General features: G+C 31.8%; 3 protein-coding genes across 15 annotated transcripts in view; 1 reads left to right on the top strand and 2 right to left on the bottom strand.

Moving 5' to 3' along the window:
- ste14 (isoprenylcysteine carboxylmethyltransferase ste14) lies at positions 1–2,147 on the top strand. Its single transcript, XM_035090091.1, has 3 exons — positions 1–449; positions 695–1,174; positions 1,595–2,147. The coding sequence occupies exons 1-3, from the start codon at positions 246–248 to the stop codon at positions 1,775–1,777; spliced, it is 867 nt and encodes a 288-aa protein (XP_034945982.1). The 5' UTR covers positions 1–245; the 3' UTR covers positions 1,778–2,147.
- A 107-nt stretch (positions 2,148–2,254) lies between these two features.
- Positions 2,255–22,373, bottom strand: part of trol (terribly reduced optic lobes) — a 69,738-nt gene continuing 49,619 nt past the window's right edge. For 8 of the 13 annotated variants that reach the window (XM_035090077.1, XM_035090078.1, XM_035090079.1 and 5 more), the window contains 26 exons: positions 21,767–21,907; positions 20,257–20,367; positions 20,009–20,158; positions 19,838–19,903; positions 19,675–19,689; positions 17,591–19,207; positions 17,338–17,515; positions 17,054–17,261; positions 16,356–16,496; positions 14,444–16,265; positions 13,415–13,557; positions 13,132–13,309; positions 11,092–12,894; positions 10,748–11,008; positions 10,393–10,662; positions 9,903–10,094; positions 9,357–9,632; positions 8,573–8,721; positions 8,187–8,494; positions 7,533–8,002; positions 7,190–7,355; positions 5,237–5,630; positions 4,704–5,115; positions 4,215–4,416; positions 3,777–4,127; positions 3,086–3,575 (listed from right to left, as the gene is read on the bottom strand). In XM_035090077.1, coding sequence (XP_034945968.1) covers positions 3,302–3,575; positions 3,777–4,127; positions 4,215–4,416; positions 4,704–5,115; positions 5,237–5,630; positions 7,190–7,355; positions 7,533–8,002; positions 8,187–8,494; positions 8,573–8,721; positions 9,357–9,632; positions 9,903–10,094; positions 10,393–10,662; positions 10,748–11,008; positions 11,092–12,894; positions 13,132–13,309; positions 13,415–13,557; positions 14,444–16,265; positions 16,356–16,496; positions 17,054–17,261; positions 17,338–17,515; positions 17,591–19,207; positions 19,675–19,689; positions 19,838–19,903; positions 20,009–20,158; positions 20,257–20,367; positions 21,767–21,907 — 10,298 coding nt within the window. In that variant the 3' untranslated portion in view covers positions 3,086–3,301. Of the gene's footprint in view, positions 2,996–3,085; positions 3,576–3,776; positions 4,128–4,214; positions 4,417–4,703; positions 5,116–5,236; positions 5,631–6,181; positions 6,850–7,189; positions 7,356–7,532; positions 8,003–8,186; positions 8,495–8,572; positions 8,722–9,356; positions 9,633–9,902; positions 10,095–10,392; positions 10,663–10,747; positions 11,009–11,091; positions 12,895–13,131; positions 13,310–13,414; positions 13,558–14,443; positions 16,266–16,355; positions 16,497–17,053; positions 17,262–17,337; positions 17,516–17,590; positions 19,208–19,674; positions 19,690–19,837; positions 19,904–20,008; positions 20,159–20,256; positions 20,368–21,766; positions 21,908–22,373 lie in introns of those variants that run through there. The other 5 variants (XM_035090081.1, XM_035090088.1, XM_035090090.1 and 2 more) reach the window with 5 other exon arrangements.
- Positions 13,574–14,397, bottom strand: LOC118071119 (uncharacterized). The gene has a single exon (XM_035090092.1). The coding sequence runs from the start codon at positions 14,134–14,136 to the stop codon at positions 13,693–13,695; it is 444 nt and encodes a 147-aa protein (XP_034945983.1). The 5' UTR covers positions 14,137–14,397; the 3' UTR covers positions 13,574–13,692.

Here is a 22,373-nt window from a genome sequence, read left to right as displayed (position 1 = left end):
ATAAACATTAAAACATGTTGCAAGTTTTTTTATCAAAAATTTACTCCAATACTGTAAGAAAATAACTAAAATTTATAATTATTATAGAAAAATGTGTGATTATAGATAGTCCAAATTAAACTATGTCTTAAAATAGTCAGTTCCATTGTATTGCTCTATATGAGCATTAAATATTGTAATTATAACCTAGTTTTGATTAAACTTTATTGCACTAAAAAAGGGATATCACAGTTTATTTAATTACAATGACTTTATGTCGTGAGGGTAAAATTAGTTTAGGATGTTTTGTTACCGCAATAATTATTGCAAGTGTACCAGAAATTGTATTGAGAATTGAATTTAACTCTTATGTCCATGAGGTCTTCAAACACACTTGGTTTATACATATTTTTCAATTTATATTTTTAAACACACTCATTTTTCTATTCTTTCAAGGATTCTTATATCAGGTAAATATTAGTTATTTGTCCCCTTAATTTTTAAAGAACTTTACTTTAGTCTTTAGATAATAACTTTAGCTCTTCATGATTATTTGTTTCTAACGTGCTGATTGTTTAAAAAAATTTTTTATAAAAATAAAAAACAATCGTACCGCTCAAATTACAATAACAAATTATCTTTGATATATATTAGGTTAAAGCTGTATAAAATAAGTATTTATTCAATGTTTGATTGAAAATACCATTTATTTCAGGTAACTGTGCGGTCAGCGTTTCTTGGCTACGTTTTCGCCTTGGGGATACTAATTTCGATTTTAGCACCAATATCATGGAAGTGCTTTGGAATATATCTTACTATTTTAGCAACCTTCCATTATACTGAATTTTTCGCTATTGCCTGGTCAAATCCAAAAGCCGTTTCCATCGATAGTTTCATTCTTAATCACAGTTTGGCTTATGGTATAGCTGCATGTTCTAGTTGGCTAGAATTTGCAGTTGAGAGATATTGGTTTCCAGCTATGAAGGAACCATATTTTATATCATACCTTGGACTAATCATGTGTATTGGTGGAGAAATATTGCGAAAACTAGCAATGTTCACAGCAAAACATAATTTTAATCATCTTGTACAAATAGAGAAATCAGATAATCATCAGCTGGTTACACATGGCGTTTACAAATTATGCCGACATCCTAGTTATGTGGGATGGTTTTATTGGTCTCTTGGTACTCAGGTAAGTACATTGAATTCAGTGTTTAATGAAAATAAGTTGAAACAATGTCTATTGTTGATTAAATTAGAAGTATAGGAAAATTACTAAAAAATGATGGAAGTTATTAATCAAGGATTATAATAATGAACTACAATTAATGTAATTTATTTTCAAATGTTTTATTGAAAAATTTTCATATTGTTTTGTTCGTTATTGTTTGTTCGAATATCGATTAAATTTATAGAATAGAGATCTTTCATTATGATTATATTTTGTAATTAACTACTTAAACAATCATTATTTTGAAGAAAAAATATTTGAGTAAACTATTTAAATAGCACTTTAGAAATAACTCTTCCATTTCGAAATAATGTAAACAATTTTAATATTTTATCAAAAAATTATCCTTCAATTATTAACAAATGACGTTTTTATTTTTAGTTAATTTTGCAGAATCCTATTTGTTTCGTGGCATACACTATTGCATCCTGGCAATTTTTCTATAGTCGAGTAACAATAGAAGAAATAACATTATTGAATTTTTTCGGACAAGAATATGTCAAATATCAAAAGGAAGTTGGAACTGGATTACCTTTCATCTCAGGTTATACAATTGAAGCGTAGCAACCCGTAATGGTATAATTTATTGTATAGATAATTAATATTATAAAAGTAATGTACATTCGCAATAGGTAAAAAAAAATTGTATGTTATATTGTCGGAAATAATTCAACCTGACAGCGTAAAGTAAATACATCATTAACAAATTAAAGCTAAGTTTTATTAATAATAGAATTGTTTTAAAATTATATTCGTTGTATTTTTTGTTAATTTTTTTTATCAAAATTATATTTATTGTCATTTCATTTCACATAATTTATACATAACAATACGTACTATACTTTCATCTGTTTTCGTATTATGTACTTTCACATTTGCAATTATCATATAATTAAATTACATATTTTTATTTTTATCGAACATAAAATTTTTTTTAAGTGTAATGAAATAATTTTTTATATCATTTTACACTTTGTCAAAATATAGAAATCATGTGAACACTGAAAATTGATGTTTAATGGTTTTGAACAAATGTCAACAAAAATAAGATGAAATAAATTGTAAAAAAGTTTTTAAAATTTAAATTAATCTGTTTAATATGATATCAAGTACCTATCAAATTTAACAAAAAATGATAACTATAATTGGTTTATCAAGTCTTCACTCGAATGCATTGCTTTCTTTGAAACAAAATTTTAAAAAAGTTAAAATACTGTTCACATAATTCAATAGAATAAAGATTTCTAGTAACTTGATTTTGAAGAAAATGAACAATGGCAGTGAAAATTATATTACATACTCAATTGAGTAATATTTAATCTATCAGAGGTATTTGTCGCATACTTGGATATCAAAAAATTATTAATAAAATTTTCAAATAAAAAGTTGTAGTATATATATAATAATGATTATAAATTGCACCAACATTTTTATCCTCTTATTTGCGTAGAAATTTTTAGTTACGTATATTATACAAGTCCAGCTTCTTTTCCTACATCAGAATTATGTATAAAAGTATTCTGCATTCACAAAAAAAGCATTTGGACTTTAAATCTGTTATCGCTTGCAATGTATAAAGTAAGAAGATTACTTTAAAATGCGCACAGCTGGCATGAGTCTTGTCATTTACATTTTTTTAAATATATATCGCATATATTATGCAAATTGGATAAAAAAACGGCAAGCGCAATAATTTATCATCTCTAGGCAAATCCTTGTAGTGATTTTGCGCCTCCAAGATCACCTCTTGTTGGAAGATCGTTGGAAAAATAATCTATATCGCTGCAACAAACATTACTAAATTAGAAAATCAATTCAATTATTTTTATTCAATAATTTCAATGGCAACAATAATTAATGTTTAATCATTACTTCATTTGAACATACCTCAGCTAATATTTTTATTCCTCACGGTCTTTGGTCAAGCATTAAATTATATACATTTTCATTTTAATAATACTATAAAAATCTATCGAATGTACAGGAGCTTTTTATTCTAATTACTTTCATTGGAATATAATCCTGTAGATTCGATATAATGATCAAAAATTCAAATAAGTTTTGATAAATCCGAAAGATTTGTTCAATTTAATTTATGTAGTATATCCATAAATTTAACAAGAGTAAATTGAAAAATAGTCTCCGAAGACCGCATTTTAAATTCATTTCAAGAACTGAGTCAACTATAAATTGAATTAAATTTTGTACAGCAATAAGAGGATACAGGTTATTGGAATTACTTGTAGCTAAATTAACTGTAGGTTTAGGATGAATTATATTAACAGGGGGTGGGGGAACAAAGTCATCAAAACCATCAGCATCTACCTCCGTAAATACTAAAGAAGATGGATCCCATCTCACTCTGATATGCAGCATGAAATTGATTAAGTTAATGACATTGTTATCAGAATTAATTACTGAAAGAGTACTTAAATTAAATTACTTCAATTTGCTATCTAGAAAATTACTACTATGAATTAATTCAATTTATTGTACCAATAGAATCATTATGGAAGTTGAAAAAAATAACTAAAGAAGTTAATTTCATTTTCAAAAAACTTACTTTGTACAAGCAGCCACATTTTTTCCTCTCACAGCCTTCTCACCAATGTCAATAGCACCAGAATCTTGAACTTCAAATGTGTAGATACATCCAGAAAATCCCTCATGATATTTTCTGTTAGTCATTGCATAATCCGGGACTCCGCCTAAGTAAACATTGCCTCGAGCATTTAAAGTTTGCTGAAGTCCATCGCTTACTCCGCTTTCTGTGTGGTCTCCGTTTAATTCTATGCTACCATCGCTTCCTTGACGTTTTAAAATAATTCTATGTCGTTCACCATCATCTACTCGTTGCGTAGGCACCCGAATAACTGCTGGACCAGAACCCAAGTCGTATTGATACTCGATGTACCTACAAGATTGAAAAAAAGAAGTCATTCATGATAAATATTGATAATAAGTAAAAAATTGAATTAAAAGTTTTAAAATATGTACATACCCATCTACAACAGCAAGTGCTATGTAATCATCATAATTCCGTTCATTAGGTAGCTGTCCGTGCCACATAATTAATCCATTGCTCTTATTTGTAGAGATTTCAAAACAAAGCACCTCACGCTGTTCATTATGTGGCATGACAGAACCTGTAAGCTCCAGCCAACCATCACCTCGAAAAGCTACGTCGTATGCTATCTCAGTTTCTGAAATACAATAATAAACGTCAATATTCAAGATAAACATACTTTTAAAGGTAATAAATTGCAGATTATTAACTATTTGGGTATTTTTGTTACATTTAGAGTTAAATCTACGTTTATAGATCTATTGATACGTGACAAGTAAATTCGATAGCTTTTCAATCAAAGATCAATTCTAAACATCCAAACGAGGAAACAGTAAACGAGAATATGTGTAGAAACAGAATAACAAACTGGGTATTTTTATTGTGTAGAATAATTAATAGTTTATTTTTTAGCAACTAACTTACGTTTTTCACAGTTTCTCCCAGTAAACCCAAGAGAACAATCGCATTTATATGGACCATGAATGTCAATGCATGTTCCACCATTTCTACATGGAGCTAATAATTCACATTGCTTCAATACATTTTCGCAATTAATGCCAGCGTATCCGTACTCGCAAACGCAGGAGTATCCATAAAAATTGCTGGAAAGCTGACAAACACCGTGAATGCATGGGTTCGTTTGACAGGAATCATATCGATTTGTCGAGATGATGAATGGAAAGTGTGTGGATAATGGATGTTCATGCTGAAAGACTGGCATGGTGGCAACTGTAGGATTTATTTGCCAAGGAATCGATGGTATACTGCATTCATCGATGTTTGATGAATCAATTGTTGAGTTCAGAAGTTTAACATTCAGGGTTGAAACTTCCAACTGAAAAGCAACATATTATTTATTTATTTATTTGATTGAATTATTTCAAAGATAATCGTTCTATTCTGAAAATAGTATTTTTAGTTTCAAATAAATTTAATGAAATAAGAGAAATACTTACTTCGTTAATACATCCATGGAAATGACGTTGAACTCCAACGTTTTTATTAATTCTAATTCGACTCTGATTCACGCCTCCAATATATAAAGGAGTATTGAGTGTCATAGTTCTCTTAGTTCCTGGTGCTCGTCTCTCCACTAAAGGTTCATCGTTAACTGACAATTTGCCATCTTTGAAGTCTCGGTTGAGGATGACCCTCGTCCAAACTCCAGGTTGAATCGTGTAATTGGATCGTACCACAACCATTCCAGTACCAATATCAAAGCGAAACTCTACGACTCTATCTTTGATAATAAGCGCAACGAAATCTCCATGTCCTTCGTCACTTTGTGAACAATACATCAATATTCCATCTCCATTGTGCGTAGGATTGAAGTTCAATGTTACTTTCAGCCTAAGTTAAAAGGAAAACAAATTAATCCCTTTATGATAATTATTAACTTAATATAATTAAACAGAAGCATTGAAATTAGTCATTAATAAAATATTGTATCTGCAACATTGAAAACTTTGTAAAGTTCTGGTTTAGTAAATATTCAAAAATGATAATTCATAAATACTATATTAAAATGTATAACTCACTTGAAGGTTTATTCTCTACTTAAAATAGTTCTACCTTAGTTCTACAGTACTCAAAAGAGTACTACATTATTAATTCAAACTACTTATGATAGTTTTATTGAATAAGACAAAAAAGATTAGTAAAAATTAAACTAAAATAAAATTATGATTAATAATTTACCCAATAACATAAGTTGTAGATGATTTCTTCTTGATGTACAGAAAGATGTGAAGGAACACAAATAAACACAATTCCAAACAAAAACACAAATTAAATGTAAAAAAAACTAATTACAATAATATTAATAATAATCGTAAAAAAATCATAAAATAATAGTAAATAAAATACAATTATAATAAGTGAGAAATAATAGTTTTATATGATTATTGTTACGTCCATCTTTATTTGCTTGTAAATAATATAATGTCTAACTTAAGTAGCAAAACACATTTAATATCATAAACATTCAATGTATAAATACAAATATGGCGGTGAAATATTCGTAATAATCTCTTGTCTATACAATTATTACAAAATTTATGCGGTAAAGTCACAGTGAACCGAGTTTTTTAAAAGCTTTATCAAAGACCTACTATTAGAGTGCTGGTTAAATGCGAACGGCAGTGACTTAACGGCATTTTATTTATTCTTTCCATTAATTATTAAATGACTTAGTGCGCTGAATATAAGAAAATATAACGATTAAAAGCTGTACAAAGACTCTAATATAATTTATGAGTTAGTTTATAATTGTACATAATAGCACCACAGTAATTGATATAATTATTTTAAATATTTCATTTTTTTCTTTAGAAAATTATGGCAGTTGATTAAAGCAGATAGATAAAAATTCTGCAATTGTTAAAAATCACTAATCGAGACTAATCTTTATCTAACTACGTGTAACAACTTTGTAAGCTAACTCTAATCTTTTTTGTGGTGGTGTTTGTTGTGTTTTAGATGAGAACGCCTGGCTCTTGCTTTTTTAAGCTCTGCCAAGTACATTCGGCCATGCGATCGTTTTTCTTTAATAGAATCTGTCAATTCCGCCCTGAAAATAATTCATTTATTAGCTTCCTTTTATTACTTTATAGATTCCAAGTTCGTCGCTGAAGTTTTATTGATTTAATTGTGGTTTTGCAAATTGAAATCTAGACCTTTTAATACTTTATTCCTCTTCGGTTGAATTTATTTAATACCTTTAGAATAATTTATTATTTAAACTTTATTGCCAATTATATATTTATATATTCCCAAACTATGTTACCCCGGTTGAATAAAATTTGAAAAACAATCAAGACATAAAACAATTAAAAAATAATAATTTGACTGTAAAAAATGAAAGAAAATATTCATGCACATGCATCTAATGTATTTTAAACATTTCTTACCGTCTAGCAGCTTTTGGTGTTTCATATGCGAGATATGAATGATCGGTATTAAAAGAAGGCCGACGTATCTCAGCAGCACGTTCACAATAAGTTCCTGAAGTTCCATGAGGGCAGCGACATTCGAATCCACTTTCCACTTCAATACATGTACCCTGTCCACAAGCACCTAATAAAAAAAAATTTTTTAATATATAAAAGTTATTCAAAATTCTTAACTGTTTAACCTATGTATGTTTAGTATTACTAAATAACTAGCCACTCAATGAACAATATGATTATAAGATTCAATCAAACGCCGGTTAAAGAAAACTATTTTATCGAACATAGAAGAAAATCGAATTACCTGGATAACAAGATTGTCCGACTTTATCACAAAGCTTTCCACTGTATCCTGCACGACAAAGACACATATATCCGTGCTTTGTAGGAGCTTCTTGACAAACGCCAGAATTGTGACATGGGTTCTCAGCGCAAGTTTCACAAGTAGTTACTCCAACGCTGTCAGTTTGATCTCCAATTAGATCAAGTGTCTTTTCACCTACAATCATTCTTGAGATACAGCCAACGAGTCCTACGCGGATTGTGCCAGTTCGATCAGACAGGACAACAGATTCGGGTACTCCACCAACATAGAGAGGTTCTTTTACGTCTAGTCCTTGTTTCCTACCAGTCGATGCTGATTTGTAAGGACCTTCACCATCAACCACCATGATACATTCTTTTCTGTTACGTTGGAGTTTAATTGTGTGCCATACTCCCAATGAAATAGTCTTATCCGATCGAATTGTAGCTGGACCAGAACCTAGATCATATCTGATAATAAAATTAATTCCAATTAGTTGCCTGACATTTATTCAATTCAAAATTGATACTATTTACTAATCACATTTTCATATTATAAAATTTCTTACAAATTAATTGATCAAAAATTATTTAAAGAAATAATTTCAAAAAAAGATTAATTAATAAGTTGACTCATGAAGCATTATGATTTTACCTAAATTCCGGATATCCTTCAGCCAGTGACAAGATTACAAAATCTCCATTTCCATCGGCCGACTCTGCATTATAGAAAATAATTCCATCATAACTTTCAGGCTTGAAAGAAACCTCAATATTGAATTTCAGATATGAATCAGGCAATGGAGAAAGTGCTATGTAACTTCTGGGCGCTTGGTTAAAATTAGGTACAACTCCTGTGACAACCAAAACTTTAGGAACCTCTGAACTCTCCAGTCCGTTTGATGCTGTACAAATATAAGTGCCTGCATCCTCAGCCCTCACTTTGATTAACTGAATTTTATTCTGAAAAAAGTCAATATGTACTTTTAATAAAAAGTTTTGACTGATGATTAATTATCGATCAAATAACTATACACGTACATCTCGAGTTATTACTGCAGGAAGAATACCATCAAGTTTACTCCACTTGTATTTGATTGGTTCTTCTAAATTAACTCGACATTCCATTTCGATACTTGAGCCATATGGGACGCTCTTCACTTCTACAGCTGGTTCATCATTTTCCCCACCTGTGTGATTTATTTTTCACATTTTAATTATAATCAACTTTCACAAATTATAAATTATTCAAACTTTTAAAAGCTCACATTAGGATTTCTTCATTTTAAAATTAATAATTATATATTTTATTATTTTATAAACTCCTAATATATTTCAGTAAAATATTTAAAATCATCTAGATTTCAAAGTCAATAAATTAATGATGAAATATTATTAATTCAATATATGTAAATATATTATGACAAAACAATATCACACATAAAAAATAAAATATTATTTAATACCGAATTACAATTACTTGTGAATTAGGGTTTATTTTTAACATTATTCTCATATTGTAATACATTATTGTACATCAATATAAATTTGTCAGTGACTTCTCACCAACATTAAACGAAAAATTTATAGCGAGTATCGATTATATGTTCTCTCCATTTTCATAATTTTCATAGCTTCTTTATGATGTGAACTTTCGAAATTATTATTTGCTACTTAGAGTAACTTTTACTTACAAGAGAATCCACGAATGCATTTGAGAAATAACCCCATTTTAATTAGTAATATGTTATTTATTAAATATGAAATATATAAGTTTATATTTAATTTAAGATATTTATTATTTAATGAAATTTAAGATATTCACCTTGAACAACAAGATTATATTCTTGAACGAATCCACCTTCTTTCGAGTCAACCCTACATCTATACACTCCACTATCACTCATCTGAATATTAATAAGCCTTAGATTCTCTTCGTAAACTTGCGCTGTTGATGGCAATGAATCATGGTTCGCTCTATACCACTGATATCTTGGACGATCAGGATGTCTTGAAGAAAATATGCAACGCAAATCCAAAGAGTCACCAATATTTACAATATCACTGGATGGTTCAATGTGAACAATAGGTCCTGCTGGTGCTATAATGAAATGAATAAATTAGTAAACGTTTTTTTACCACTCATCAATAGATGGTCTATAAAAGAGTATACATAGAAAGTACAGAGAAATCAACGAAAGAAAGAATCGAAGACGAAGAAGACAAAAAGAAGAACACATAAAAGACAAAAAATAAATTAAGTAATAAAATGATAGAATTATTAATATTACTCTAACGAAAAAGCTCTAATTTAAAGGCTTAGAAGGATTGCACAAACACACACACACGACACAAAAATCTCAAAACAAACCGCGTCGTCGCTGAAGATATTGGCGGAATCGCGAGATGCGGCAGAAACGTTCATCAGTAGCGTCGTTGCAGTGTGCATAGCCGTCGCAAATGTTATCCAACGAAATACACTCTTGAGTTCTGCATAGGTACAGTCCATTGGCACACAGTACCGATGGGAATACTGGCATGCAATCCGCAAGCGAATAAGTAACTAAATCATAACGCGAGTTATAAGATAACTCAAAATCATTAATCATCAAACAGAATGATTCATGATGCCTTTGATGATGCGAATGTCAATCGTCGCCTCTCACAGTGTCAGTGAAATGTTCAATATGTACATTATTGCGACAAGCGATACACGCAAATAAATTGATAAAAAAAAGAAAAAAAAAGAAATTCAAGAACTTATACTAAATAGAACTAGAAATTAATAAATTAGATTGTGGTGTTATGGAATCGAATATTGTTTTGTATGAGTTGTATCTCATAGTAGCAATTTTACTTACGAGCAACATGTAGATTTATGTAATCACTAGAAGAACCGCCATGAGCATTACGAATTTGGCAAATATAACGACCGCTATCTTCAGGTCTTACTCTAGTTAATTCCAAATAGTTGTCTCCAATTCGTATGTTTTGTGGTAGTTGTTGGCCTTCTCTATTCCAGTGAATTGTTACTTGTTCTCGTGTCTCACATCTTAGTCTCACAGAACTTCCAGTTATCGTGCTCACATTTCGCTCAACGGCACGTACTCCAAAATCTTCATACGTGTTTTCTAATCATTTAAAATATTCCTCAATAATAATTTATAATTTTGTTAATTACATTATCAAACTTATATAACAATTAAAAAAACATACCATTAACTAAAACTTCAGCAACAGCTTCTGCAGTACCAGCATCGTTTGTTGCTTTGCATACGTATTTTCCGGCATCAGCATATGTAATTCCATGGAATCGAAGCACACCTTGATGATGGCTAACAGTATGCGGTAATGATCGACCCAATGCAACCCATTCTATTTTTAAGGGTTGATCTCCAGTTGCTGTACATATAATTGAAGGACTTTCTCCAGGTGCTACAACTTGCCTGTTTGGATTTAAGTCGATTCTTGGTGGAGCTATAATAATTCATTATTTTTTACTTACCATAAATTTTAGATAATTAATTTTAATTTCAACATCATTTTACAAAAAAACTTACAAATTATTTCCAAGTGAGATTTAGCTCTAAATAACTCAGCACCGGTGTGATCTAATCCAAGACAAACATATTCTCCCGCGGCTTCTTTAGTTACTTCAGGAATAGTCAATATACCATTATGAACTGTGCTACCAGGTGGTAATATTCTTCTGTCACTTCTCTTCCAGTCCAAGTAAATACGTGAATCATACGGTGCAGCGACTTGACATCTTATTTCCACATTACCTCCAGCAGGAATTCTCAAAAAGTCTTCAGGAATTCTAACACCTTCATTTGGACCTCTCGGAGGATGTACTACTTGAGATCCTGATCCAGGACGACGATTCTCAGGATACTCACATGCTGCATCACCCCTACAATTGGGATATTCATCAACATCATTATAATCATCATCTATTACTACTTGAATCCTTTCTTCCGTCATTCCAGCTGTATTTGTTGCTTGACAAGTATACGATCCTTCATCGTCTAATGACATGGACATAATTTCATGAATAGCAGTTAAAGGAGTAGCGGATGATGCTCTAGATGGTCCAAACAGCTGAAAGCTATTGCCATGTTTACTCCAAGCTACATTAGGTTGAGGGATTCCCTCGGCACGACATGTCAATCTCACTCTTTCATGAAGTTTAGCTCGGATAATTCCGCCACTAGGAGTAATTTGTATAACTGGAAGAGAACGAACTTCAATATGAGCTACTGCTGTCTGATAACCAACATCATTGACTGCTGTACAAACGTAAGCCCCGCCATCATTTACAGTAATATTTACAAATCGTAATAAACCTCCAGGAAGTTGATTAACATTTGGCGGAAGTGGTCGATTATCTTGTCTGCTCCATTGAACTTCTGGCACTGGAAATCCAGCGACTACTCGACATTGCAAATCAGCTGATCCACCTAATGTTGCTATTTGAACATCTTTTGGATAAAGTTCCAATACTGGTGTTTCTCGTGGTTCTACTTCTATCATTGCACTTGCCTCAAATGTACCAACAGCATTTGTTACTCTACAAATATAAACTCCTCTGTCAGAAACCTGGGGATTATTAATTTTCAGAACATTTCCATGTTGCTGAACATTAGGTCTCAGTATTGATTCTCCATATTTAATCCATTTAATTTGAAGATTTGGATCATATTCAGTGATATGACATTTTACTTCTGCACCTGTTCCTTGTGATACAGTCTGTCTTTCTGGTTCAACCTGAACCCTCGGTGGATTGTTTCGAGTATGAATCGAAATTTGAGCACTTGTGCTTGATTCTGTTCCTTGATAACTTGTTGCGATACACACATAAAGACCTGAATCAATTGGTTGAGGGTTACTGATCGTTAAAACTCCATCTCGTTGAGTTGCGGATGATGGAAGAGGTAATCCTGATGAACGAGTCCAGTTGACGCTTGCGTGATAATTCGATCGAGTACAAACCATTCGCACTATATCCCCACTAGCACCAATCCATTCATGAGGAGTAATAATAGGACCTTTATCAGGATGAATATTAGTTGGTGGTTTGTCAGGATTATCAGTAACATAAAGAATCGTTGTTTGCTCATTGACACCGACTGTATTCCTAGCAATACATTTATATTCAGCTGCATCATTTTTCGTTACAGCTGGAATTCTCCATACGTTGTTATGGAAAGTTGCTTCTGGATTCATTTGCCCTTGTACACGTATCCACTCAACTTCTGGAGCAGGATTGCCGGTAGTTTCACAATAGAATTCTACAGGTTCACCTTCCTTCACTTGTTGATAAACTGGGCGAATGATAGCCTTTGGTTCAACTGGATTAGAACCTGTTGATTGATTGATTTATTATGATTGCTAATATTTTACATATTCAATGAATTTAGTTATTCCTTTAAAAATACCTGGTATATCTAACAAACTTTGTGGAAAAGCTGCATCCATTATTAATGAATACATGAATTTATTTAATTAAAGTTTTATTGATTTATAGATGGTTGCAAAAGAAATTAATTCCATTCATCTTAGATAAATATTTAATAAAAAGTTTCAGTGGATATATTTACCTCCGACAGTAAGTGTAACTTTCTCAATTGCAATATCAATACCATCAGTGACTTGACAGATGTAAACTCCACTGTCTGATACCTTGACATCGCGAATTATGAATAAACCTTGAGCATCAACTACACTTCGATCTGGTAGCCGTCCACCTTCTTTTTCCCATCTTATTTGAAGTGGTGCCTGAAAAAATGTGAGTCGGCCAGTAAATAAAATAATAACAATTATAATTGCAAATAAATAATATAATAAATAATAATATAACTTAATTTATTAACAATTACTCACATTATCTAATGATTTTCCAGAACAATGGTATCTCACAGTGCTTCCAATGTGTACGATTTGGAATTTCTTTTCTTGAATCGTCACAACAATTCTTGGTGGTTTGACAAATGGATAAGTAGGATTTGTAGTACCAGGCTCTTCAACTGTAAATGAAACAAAAATTTAAAACCTGGAGAATTACAGGAATTAAAATAGTTGTTAACATTTAAACCACAAATTTTCGTCTAAATAAGTTGAATTTATCCTATATAAACAAATACAAATAATGACATAGTTATTCAATTTAAATCAATGTTGAACTGTAGACAATCACGATGAGTGACAGATGAAAGTTTCTCAGACAAACACGATTTCAAGTGACTTTCATTAAGGAAACCTGGCAATATTGATGTCGAAAGCTTGGCTAACTCATTCCCGAGATGGTCCAAGATAGTACACTCAACGCTGCATGGGTATTGACCAATGTGAACATTCCACAATCGATATGCTCCAGAATTAGTTGGCACATGTGGACCCGGCTCCATCGCCCATGCAGTCAATGGCAGTCCATTATATGGTGTCAATTTGAAGTAAATAAACATAGGATAGCTGTGGTTGTAGTCGCATTTAAATTCAATTGTAGAACCGTATACAGCTTCTGGTTTAATAGGCATTAAACCTACATGCAGCCCCACTAAATCATGCGTGTAACTGTTATTCATTGAGGCAACTGTTTCATGCATTTTATATTCATAGTGTTAATAAAAAAAGAAGTATAAATTTAATTTTTTATACTTTGAAGTATTTTAAAATTCCCATAAATTTGTTTACACTGTTAAATATAGTTAGAGTAAAGTTCCCTTGTTATCGTTGAATAAAGTATTATTGAACAGTTTATTTTGAAAAATAGTTCAAATTAATTTGGTGGTAATTTTATCAACAATAATTAGTGTTTACAAAAAATTGTGCCAAATATGATTAGTATTTATTAATAAAAAGTTTCAATTAAAAGAAAAGCTTATAATAAATTTTATTAAAACATAAAGTTACCTATTTCTTGGCAATATTGGCCACCATAACCAGAATGGCAGTGGCATTTGACATGTCCAGCTCGGCTTAATTCACAACTCTCTTCATGATCATTGCAGGGACATAAATTACAAGAGCCCAGGATGCTCACTGATCTATTTGTAATGTCTCGGTAATATCCTCGAGCACAAGACTCACATGATGTTCCAGTATAGCCTTGAGGACATCTACAAGCTTCAATTTGTGTGGCACGTTTGTAACCAGCAGGGTTTTCTACGGCTGTATCAAGACTAACATCACTGATATAAGAAGCAATCATTCCTTCACTATAGGAAGCTCTCACTAGTATGGCTTCGAGGTTTGATAAGACAGTCATTAGATCAGTTCTGGATGCAGTTCTGGGTCCTTCATTCGATAATCTACGCCACTCTGTTTCTCTAAGACGTACTGTGTACGTGATAGTTTGATTAGGATAAGGTTCTTGAGAGTTAGTCCAGAAAAGGGTGATTCCATTGCCACTCAATATTACATCTTGATCTTTCAGAGGATTAGCACCAGGTCTTGCAGTGAATCGTTGCGTCAAGGTCAAGTTTCCCCCGTAACTTTTAACTTGATTACCGATAAATACCGATGGCAGAGACCAGAATAATCGACGATTTCTATTAGCTGGAGTAAACCGATAACCAATTTCGTTCCTCATAATGTTAAGATCAAAACCATCTTCAATGATGTCTGCTCTAGAAGCATCAGTCAGTGTGAAAGCATGGTGAGAATCATAGAGCCATACAGGAATTTGTTGAATATAAAGTGAGCTTTCATAACATTGATTAGTGACTCCACTGCAAAAGCATTCATTACATCCATTAGGGTTTTCTGCAGATAGTCCAAAGGTTGAAGGTCGACAACGATTACATTCAGCACCGACTACATTAGATTTACATGTACATTGACCATTTATGCACTGATTATACTGGGAACCAGCTAGATTACAGTTGCAGGTTTCTACCGGACGTAATCCTGAATCGGGTCGACAATCTTGAGGAGTTCCTCGTGTAGCATCTCCTACGTAGCCTTGTTCACAAAGCTCACAATTATCTCCGGTTGTGTGGTCTGCACAGTGTTCACAAATTCCAGTCTCTGGATCACAATGATTAGAATGTCCATTACATGTACAAGGCTCACAAACTCCTAAATAAAGACCTTCATTTACTCTAGAGTAACCAACGGCACAATCTTCGCAGGACAGTCCTGTATAACCAGCAGGGCAACTACATTCTTCTACTTCAACAGCTCTTTCTTTTCCTGTGTTGTATTTTTCCGCTGTTTCCAAGGATACTGATGAAAGTGCAGCCTCAGCAGTATGAGTTGTGTACGTTGCTTTAATTCTTATAGCTTGAACGTCAGCCAAGGCCATCAACAAGTGTTCTCTGTTAGCAGGGCTTCCGTCAGCTCGTTGCCAAAATTGTTCTAAGATTGGAACAGTGAAAGATTGCAGGGAATTGGGTTCTATAGATTCACGAGAATAATAATGAAGATCAATATTGTTTGCACTGATTAATTCAACATCGGCGGCATTATTTTTGGAACTTTGACCTCCAGGTGATGGCACATGCCTTACAGAATATTTAAGATTACCACCGTATGATGTTATTTGATCACCTAAGAATATACTAGGAAGTTGCCAATAATAAACATCTCCTTGTCCACGGTTTGGAAAGTCACTATAAATTATTTCGCGTCTTGAAGAATCGAGCCGGATACCAGATGTTATTGATGGTGCATTAGGATTTAATGTTTCAATCAATGAAAAACCTCTGATTGAATTAGTAAATGATACATGGATCTACAAAACACATAATTGTATGAATAAATATAATACAAATATTATAAAAATGATCCAAAATAGTTTGATTAAATAAATATTGATTCTTACCTCGCTTCTAAACCAATTTGATGACACACATCGGTCTGTAATCCCCATACAGAAGCAGCTTATACATCCAAATTGATTTTTCGAAGCTAAATTGAATGTGTTTGGCTTGCATTGGTCACAAGTTAAACCAGTGGCGTATTGCTGAAAAATTAACACATTATTTATTACTATTGTTTAACTTTATTGATTCATTTTATTTCTATTCAATACGTTTATTAATTATTGATCTAATTATATCATTCACTCATTTTAAATTTCAAGCAATTAAAAAATAAACTTTCCGAAAGAAAATACTTTTAATTGATTCAATCAGGTATATAAAAGTTATTTTGCCGCATAAGAATTTCATCAATAAAACTTTCTACTGATTTATCAATCAGCTAATTATTGAAGTTATTTTCAGCCATTATTAAAGATAATTTTAATATTAAAATGTAATTGAAAGCATTAATTGTTCAACATTAATTATCATCGACTTTGTAACGAGAAAAATATTTATCAATTATATTTATTTTTAGAAACTTGTAGTATTTTTTATGAAATTATAAATACTCACATATTTTCAGTTCCAAAAGAATGTGTAAGTAATGAAACATTGACAACAATATTGTTTATAATTCCAACAATTCAAAAAATATTCGAATCATTGAAATAATTTACTAATATTTTAATAGAGTAAATTGAAGTTTTTTTATTACCTTGCATCGGCATCTTCCTTCGGAATCTGCTGTAGGTGTTAAGCTTCCGTGAGGATCACATTGTTGATCACGAACACACATATCTCCGGTAATGAGTGGATTTCCATGGTAGCCTGCGGCACATTGTTCACACCTTTTTCCAATGTAACCTGGAGGACAATCGCAAATAGGCTGACGATCTGATCCAAGGCGACATGTACGAGCAAATCTGCCGAAATTTATAAATTTTTATTTAAAAAATACTTATTATAAAATCTTAAAAATAATAAATACATTAGACTCACTGATTAGCAGGATTTGTCAAAGGACATGGGCAAACTGCGCAGGGAATATTTCGTGATGGATCTCCATAATAACCTGGAGGACAAGGCGGTTTATCACTGTAGCATTCTCCAAGCCATGAGCCACTTTTACGTCGAAGGTATCCAGGAGCACAATGCTCACAAGAGTATCCAGTATATCCTGGAACAATAAAAGTGAGTTTTTTTATTGATAAACATAATTCCTTAAATTATTAAAAAAATTAAATATAATTACCAGTTGGACATGAGCATTCTTCGACGTAGCTGGCACTGCCTAATCCAGTATTTCTAGAATCCGCAGTATCCATAAGAATATCAGTAATAGTAACATCTAACTGTGGAGAGTCATCATATTTAGCTTTAATAAGAATATTATCCACATCAGCAAGTGTCATCATAATATCTTGTCTGGTAGCCAATCGTTCTGATCCATTATTAATTTTATACCACTCGCCATAGAAAAATCTAACAGACTCTTCTGTTTCATGATCAGACACGTGAGACTGTCCTCGATGAACTAATATATTTCCATTTCCACTTAGAATTACGGACGGAGAGTTATTTGGTCTTCCACTGCCGCTATATCTAATTGTGTACCGTAAATATCCACCATACGATTTAAGTTGACTACCGTGGTAAACTTCAGGAAGTGCAAAATAGGGAATATCATAAGATGATAATTCGTTAGAATAAGGCATTGATATATCAACTCCGTCTCGACCAAGAGGTACTACTTCTAATGATTGACTTCCCAACTCTCCTTTAATTCTCGGTAATGTTGAAGACAACTCAACAGCTAAAACTCTGTGACGATCGAATGGAGGTGGAATTTGATAAATAAATAAGTCAGCACTTCTACATTCCGTAGCAACTCCGAAACAGAAACAAGAAATGCATTCTTCAGGTCTTTTTGCTTCTGAATTAAATGTTCCTTTAGGACATACAACTGAAGTTTCATTTACAGTTAAAATAGTATCTGGAATAGCGAAAACGAAACCTCGGACATTTATAGCTTCACAAGAGTATGCTCCTTGATCAGAAACAGTGATGTCGGGACATGTAAGGGTTCCAGTACCATTAACAGATACTGAATCGCATTTAGAAGGTACATGACCCCAGTTTAAACGCCAATTTATTTCAGGGATAGGTACTCCAACAGCAGAACATGTTAAAATCATTGTATCTCCTGGTTCAAGAACCAACATTGGTACAGGAGGCTTCGTAATGTACACTAAAGAACAGCCGATTTCATCACTACCATCTTGGCAGTCTCGTTCCATGTCGCAGTGATAACTTTTCGGTATACATTGATCAAATTGATGACACTGGAATTCATCATATCGGCAAGGAGATCCAGGTGGTGGTGTCCCACAATTCTCTTCATCACTTCCATCAGTACAATCTTTATCTCCATCGCATCGCCAGATTTTACTTACGCATTGCTTATTAGCACAACGGAACTGGTTGGGTTCACATCCAAGAGGATTACATCTCATTTCATCTGATCCATCAGTACAATCGAATTTGCCATCACATACGAAAGGTTTCGGAATACAATCGCCATTACTGCAAGTTGCTTCGTCGTATTTGCAAACTTGTGGTGGTCGCGCTGTTGGAGGATCATATTTTTCCACTTGAAGATTAACAGTAACTCGTTGTCCTGGAACTGATGGTGGATAACCTACAGCTTCACATATGTAGGGTCCTGCATGTTCAATTTGAATGTTAGGAATTTCTAAACGGCCATTTATGTCTCGAGATCCTGGCGGAAGAGACAAGTTATTTCCACGAAGCCATCGTACTTCAGCTCGAAGATTTCCTTCATCCCGACAGTGGAATACAACTTCGTAACCTGGAAAGAAGAAATTTATTTAAAAACATGCAATATGTATATTTTTAGTCAATTGTTTATTTAATTTCCGATTGATATGTAGTTTTGCATGCAGCATTAATCTTTCAAGTTTTATATTTAATGGCATGAGTCATTTATGTTGATATAGAAGAACCTGTTAAATTTTATTACAAAAATATCTAAAACAAGAAATAATATTGACTATATTACGAGTAAAAAACAAATAGTTCAAGCGAAAATCCTGTAAGTATACTTATTAATTCAATTCAATTGATTATTATTTTATAAAACTAATGAATATATGATTTTAAATTTTATATTTATTATAATATTCCAAGTGATGTGTATGTAAATTTTATCTGATTTATGACAAGCTTATGTTGGATTATTGTTTGCTATTAATTAACCCAATGAGAGACAGCTATTATAGCATGATTTCAATGGCTATTTTCTGTTAAATCTCTTACCTTGCCGCGCCGGGTCTAGCCAGTGCAAGAAACAGAGAAACAATTGATTTTATTAATAATTAATTTATTCCATTACTATTATGTATACTAACTCGAATTCGAATGATTTTTTTTCTAATATAAACGCAATTTTTCATGAAAAAATTTTTGCAATGCAACTTACTTTCTTTAATCAGTTGTTCACTTGGATATGTTTTAATGTTAAGTCCACCTTTGTTAGCGTCATCATCTGTAATTACAATTTGAATTCCATTATCATCTATTCTTTTTTTAAGTAAAAATTATCTCATTCAATTATTCATAAAATAATCTAAAAATAGAAAAGTGTCTTTACCGCAGTCATCTTCATCAGATCTGTCACGACATTCAGAAATACCATTACAACGTGCTGAGTAATAAACACATGATCTGTCCGAAATGCAAGCAAATTGTCCGGTTGGGCAATGATGTCCTTCTGGCAGGAATGTAGGAACTGTGGTAATTTCTAATTTCAGAAATCCACATATTATGAAATAAAAAAAAAATTAGCATAAATTGCAAAATTTATAAGTTTATTTTCATTCGTGATTATGAGTAACTTACCGCAGCCTTCTTCATCAGAACCGTCATCACAATCAATGACTCGATTACATTTCTGATTACTAGAAATACAATCACCATTGCTGCATCGAAATTGGCCTCTTGAGCATTGATCTACAGAAGGAAAAAATAATATTAGAATTTCTTTTCTATTAGTCAATCTATTATTTAAAACAAACATCAAAAATGAATAATCACGAATACATATTTTACGCTTAATAATCAATGATACTTTTTTTTCTCAATTTATCAACTAGTACATGAAGACTAGAATGAGCTACAATTAAAATAAAACAAATATTGCGATGATATAATTCAAAGTAAAATATTATTCATTACAAATACATCAAATTGATGAATATTGTTACACAGGACAAACCAAGGAAAGCTGCAATTTTAAAAAATCATGTTAATGACTCTAAATATACCAGAAGAATAAAATTATCGATAATGCATTACATATTTCTTATAGATAAATGGTTCAAACCATGTATTACTTATGGATCTAACTTACGAACTTTAATAGTCTAATAAAGTTTTCAGGCAAAGATGCACTAATCACAAAATTACCTCTAATAAATACAAACATTTTTTAAGAACATCTGAACAAGTTTAATTCATTTTTAGTCAAAAAAATTTTTTTTTTATCAAATCAATCGATTTCAACAACTCAATAATGATGATATAACAGGATCTAAATAATTTTCTCAAAGAGCTAGCAAAATAAAAAGATTGTTCAATTAATCTGTGGTAATTGACATCTTGAAATTTTAACTTAAGTTATTGATTTTTTTAAGCATTAAAGTCGTCCAGATAGATTCCTTTATCATTTTAACAGTTGTAATATAATGAAACAAATTATGTAATATATCTTCCTTGGAACAGAAGATGAATGAAAACATTCTACTAAGTTTAATTTCTACATATAATCTATTCGATGCTAACATCGATCGACAAAGAATTCAAGATATGAATCAATAAAAAAATAACTCAGCAAAAAATCAAATAGTTAGTTAGATGGAAATTTATATTCCATCACTAGAGACTGTGATGGTGTGGTCTTTAATCTAACCGATGCAAGACTGTTCGTCGGTAAAGTCACGACAATCGTAGAAATTGTCGCATCGATGAGCTGCGGGAATGCATGTGCCATCAGCACAAACAAAACTGTTTGTTCCACAACTCTTGGGTGAGGTAAAATTCACATTAGCCTGTGATTTTTCCACATTTGTTGGATTCCATATCCCTGAAGAACTTTTATGCCAAGTCTCATCTATACCTAGAAGTAACCCAAGCACGCACCATCATACTGGTTATTGTTTCATTGGTTTACAGCTCAGCCATTCATTCATATGACATTAATTCCAACTTGTAATATTTACATCGTCCAATCTATCATTTTTGCTAAAGAAAATCATCAACTCTTAAAATAAATATTAATCTGTCTATCATATTTTTCTACGAGTTTTGAGAAGACATTAATATAGTTTATCATTTGATAAAAAATACTTACGACGACAATTCAATTCATCCTCATTTGTAATACAATCTTGACGCCCATCACAAACTGCTGACTGTGGAATACAAGTACGATCTCGACATGTATACTGATCACTTCTGCATTCAGTGGTAGGTGGATACGTCGAGCTGCTGGCTGTAAAATCATAAAAATTTATTTTTAACTGCACTCGTTAGATAATTATAGTTACAACAACATGCATAATTAAACATATTGTACAATAATTTGGTAATTGAAGCTATCCACGTATTCAAAAGTTTTTAGTAACAACAATATTTTATCATAAAAGTATCATTTCATAACTATTTTATCGAATAGGTCATTGACTTAAAATTTTACAATAAAGATCCATTAAGCTCAAATTAGTTAATTATAATTAATACTTTTATATTATTTATACTCAAGTGACCTCATTATTCATCAAAAGTAATTTTCAATCGTTAAGCAAACAATAAAATTTTGTACATCAGTATCTGATGATATTTTCCATGGGAATATGGGCTGGCAAAATCGAATTATAATCAATTAACTATTGAAATTAAAAATACCCTATTCAGATAAAGAAGAATTTTATACATCACATTGTCAATTCATTTTGGAC

Source organism: Chelonus insularis, unplaced genomic scaffold (assembly GCF_013357705.1).
Source record: "Chelonus insularis isolate UGA/USDA-ARS -01 unplaced genomic scaffold, ASM1335770v1 contig_75_pilon, whole genome shotgun sequence".
Classification (NCBI taxonomy): Eukaryota; Metazoa; Arthropoda; class Insecta; order Hymenoptera; family Braconidae; genus Chelonus; species Chelonus insularis.
This window is presented reverse-complemented; position numbering and strand designations above follow the sequence as displayed.

Coding starts and splice junctions, on each gene's coding strand:
- ste14 (XM_035090091.1), top strand. CDS start 246: ATGACTTTATGTCGTGAGGGTAAAATTAGTTTAGGATGTTTTGTTACC. Junction 450..694: donor TTCAAGGATTCTTATATCAG/GTAAATATTAGT, acceptor CATTTATTTCAG/GTAACTGTGCGGTCAGCGTT. Junction 1,175..1,594: donor ATTGGTCTCTTGGTACTCAG/GTAAGTACATTG, acceptor TTTTATTTTTAG/TTAATTTTGCAGAATCCTAT.
- LOC118071119 (XM_035090092.1), bottom strand. CDS start 14,136: ATGCATGAAACAGTTGCCTCAATGAATAACAGTTACACGCATGATTTA.